Source organism: Propithecus coquereli, unplaced genomic scaffold (assembly GCF_000956105.1).
Source record: "Propithecus coquereli isolate 6110/MARCELLA unplaced genomic scaffold, Pcoq_1.0 Scaffold130, whole genome shotgun sequence".
NCBI classification, from domain to species: Eukaryota; Metazoa; Chordata; class Mammalia; order Primates; family Indriidae; genus Propithecus; species Propithecus coquereli.
In genome coordinates this window covers 5,429,520-5,432,208 of record NW_012137192.1, presented here as the reverse complement: position 1 = coordinate 5,432,208, position 2,689 = coordinate 5,429,520, and the positions used below count along the sequence as shown (strand labels likewise).

The following is a 2,689-nucleotide window of genomic DNA, read 5'->3' as shown; positions in this document are numbered from 1 at the left end:
GGCACTATGGCAGATGGCGGCAGTGGCCCTGCCGAGGCGCCCGGCCCCCGGGGCTCCCCCGGGCAGGCGCCACGGGTCCCGCGCGCGGTCGGGCCGGGTGGCGGCAGCGGCGGGGAGACCCCGCGGACGGCGGCGCTGGCGCTGCGCTTCGACAAGCCCATCAAGCAGGCCTTCTACAACACGGGGGCCGTGCTATTCGTGTGCCTGTGCTGCGGCGCCGCCGTGTTAGTCTACTTCATCCTGGAGGCCTTCCTGCGGCCGCTGCTGTGGGCCGTGCTGTGCGGCACCTTCCTGCATCCCTTCAAGAGCTCGCTAACGCGTCTGGGCCGCCACTGGCTGCAGCGCCTGCACCGAGCGCACACGCCCATCGTGCTGGCCGCGCTGCTGCTGCCACTCTGTTTCGTCGACTACGGCGTCGAGGCCCTGGGCGAGCAGGTGCTGCGCCGCCGCCGCCTGCTCCTGCTGCTTGGCGCCGGGGGCCCGCTCCTCTACGTCCTCTACTGTCTCGGCAGCTACTTGGGAGTGCAGGTGCTGCTGGCGCACGCCGGCGCGCTCATCTACCGCGGGCTGGACTACTTCAGCAGCCTGTGGGTGAGTGAGCGGCGGCCCGGGTCCTCCATGGTCCTCGCGGGCACGCCCTACCCTTCCCTTCACCCCCAGTGTGCCAGGGTGCAATACTGCAGCCCCTCCTCGCCGTGCAGGAGCGACCAAAGGGCCACACCTGTGGTGCAGTGAATGTCCGTCTCCGCCTTCCTTCCCACATCTGAGGGATTTGGCGCTCGCTCTTCTGAAGAGTGTGATTTGAAACAGCCCTCGCTGCTTCCCGCCTCCATCCTAATAGGCCCTCTGAGGGGGACAGGGCCCCGATTAAGAATCACTATTCCACTTTGCAGGAAGAGCCCCAGAGCATGGCAGGCGGGCTTGGTTTTACTCCTGGTTTGAGAGGGAGAGGGTGCTCCTACCACCCTGCGTTCTGCACATTTGGATGTCAGCTGAAAGGGACCTTAGAGATTTTAGCCCAACTTGTAGCCATCCTACAGATAGGAGAGGTGACATCTTACCAGGCTAGGGCAAATTAGGGACAAAGGGCACTGGGTGACTCAGATTTCTCAAGTCCTAAAACAAAGCTTTCTTCACAGGCTGGTACTGCCGCTCAGGTGATTTCAGTATAGTTTGTGCAAGGCGCTGAGCCGCTTTGGGCCTCTTACTCTCCGCCCTCTACTTCTTGGGAACTACTTTTGTTGGACAGGGACTGATGTTCCACAGCATGTCTCCCCCGCCTGGATGACAGCAGCCAGCTGGGCGAAGAAGAGGTGGATTTTTGATGCTTGGATCACCCTGGGTTTACTGTTAGAAAATCAGGGAGCTTTAGAATTGTAAGGGATTTCAAACATAATCTAGTGACACAATTCCTAACTCAGACTGTATTTTAGACCAGTTAATTATCTGCATGTTTAACTGGGGGCTGTTAAAACAAGTGGATATTTAGTGCATAAGAATGCTAATTGAATGATAGTACCATTTAAAAATAATTTGAATCACCACTTTGGTTAGTGAAATGAAGTTCATTGTTTCAAGTTGCGATATAATTCCCCTTATCTCTGAAGCCGGAGGTTATTGGTGCAGTGATAATTGATCGCAGAACTCCAGTTTTCTCTTGTTTTATCAGTACTACTCCTCGGTTCAAGTTAAAAGTTGATTGAGCGCGTGTTAGCTACTGGGCTTTGTGAGGGATTTAAAAAAGGAGTAAGACGCAGGCCCCCTCTTCAAAGTGCGTATAATCCTATATGAGTATGTTCTAATGGGGATGACAGACACACAGATAAATGTTCATTACCCACCGGTTATGGATCACATGCCCAGAGAATGTGATTGTCCCAAAGTCACACATCTCATGAACAAATCTGTGTTTCACGTTTATGGAGGCTCAGTTCAGTGCTCTTTGTCCTTTACAACTTGTAGTTTCACAATTCAGTTAAATGAATTTAATGCCTTTTTTATAGAAGGCAGAATGGTATATGCTGTTAAGAAATATAAACTTGATCTTATCCTCAAGACATTCAGTCTTGTCAGACACATTTATAGATTCTGCTGACATTTTTGACTGTTGATACTGCCCAAGTAGCATATCTTTCAAACTGTAGGAAATTAGAAAAGAAAGGCCTACTGCCTATGAATATTTGAATATCTTTTTACCAAAGATAAACCCTCCTTGTGGTTTACCTGCATGGGTTGTGGATAAGTGGAAGAGAGGTAAGGGCCAAGATGGATTAGACTGGGGGGAGAAAGGGCAAGCCAATTAATAAATTTAAAAAGGGTTGAAACTCAACTGTTTGGCTAAAGTGTTGGGAGCAATAGAGGAGAGAGGGGAAAAAAAAACCCAACAAACCCATTCTAAAAGAGACCGAATGAGTTAATTAGAAGTGAGTAGGGAGTGGGAGAAGGGCTAAATCTGAAAGACTAGAGCATCCAGGTGGATCTGAATTTGAGAGAAACTGGGCTTGAAGTTGCATTTTGCAGCACTTAGGACTGGGTCTGCTTTGTTGACTGGAGGTGAGGTGTACCTGGGAAGTAGAGATAGGAAGTCCTCTATTCTCAGGCAGAAGTGCTGATTAAGGCCGATGTGAAGTGAAAGCAGGTCATGTGACTGGGAAGGGACCCACTCTGTAACTTTTCTATCTCATAGTTC

General features: G+C 51.1%; 1 protein-coding gene across 1 annotated transcript in view; it reads left to right on the top strand.

The window, feature by feature from the left end:
• TMEM245 (transmembrane protein 245) overlaps nucleotides 1-2,689 on the top strand; it is a 95,661-nt gene continuing 92,972 nt past the window's right edge. Inside the window, exon 1 of the mRNA XM_012638526.1 lies at nucleotides 1-591. Coding sequence (XP_012493980.1) covers nucleotides 7-591 — 585 coding nt within the window. The 5' untranslated portion in view covers nucleotides 1-6. The remainder of the gene's footprint in view (nucleotides 592-2,689) is intronic.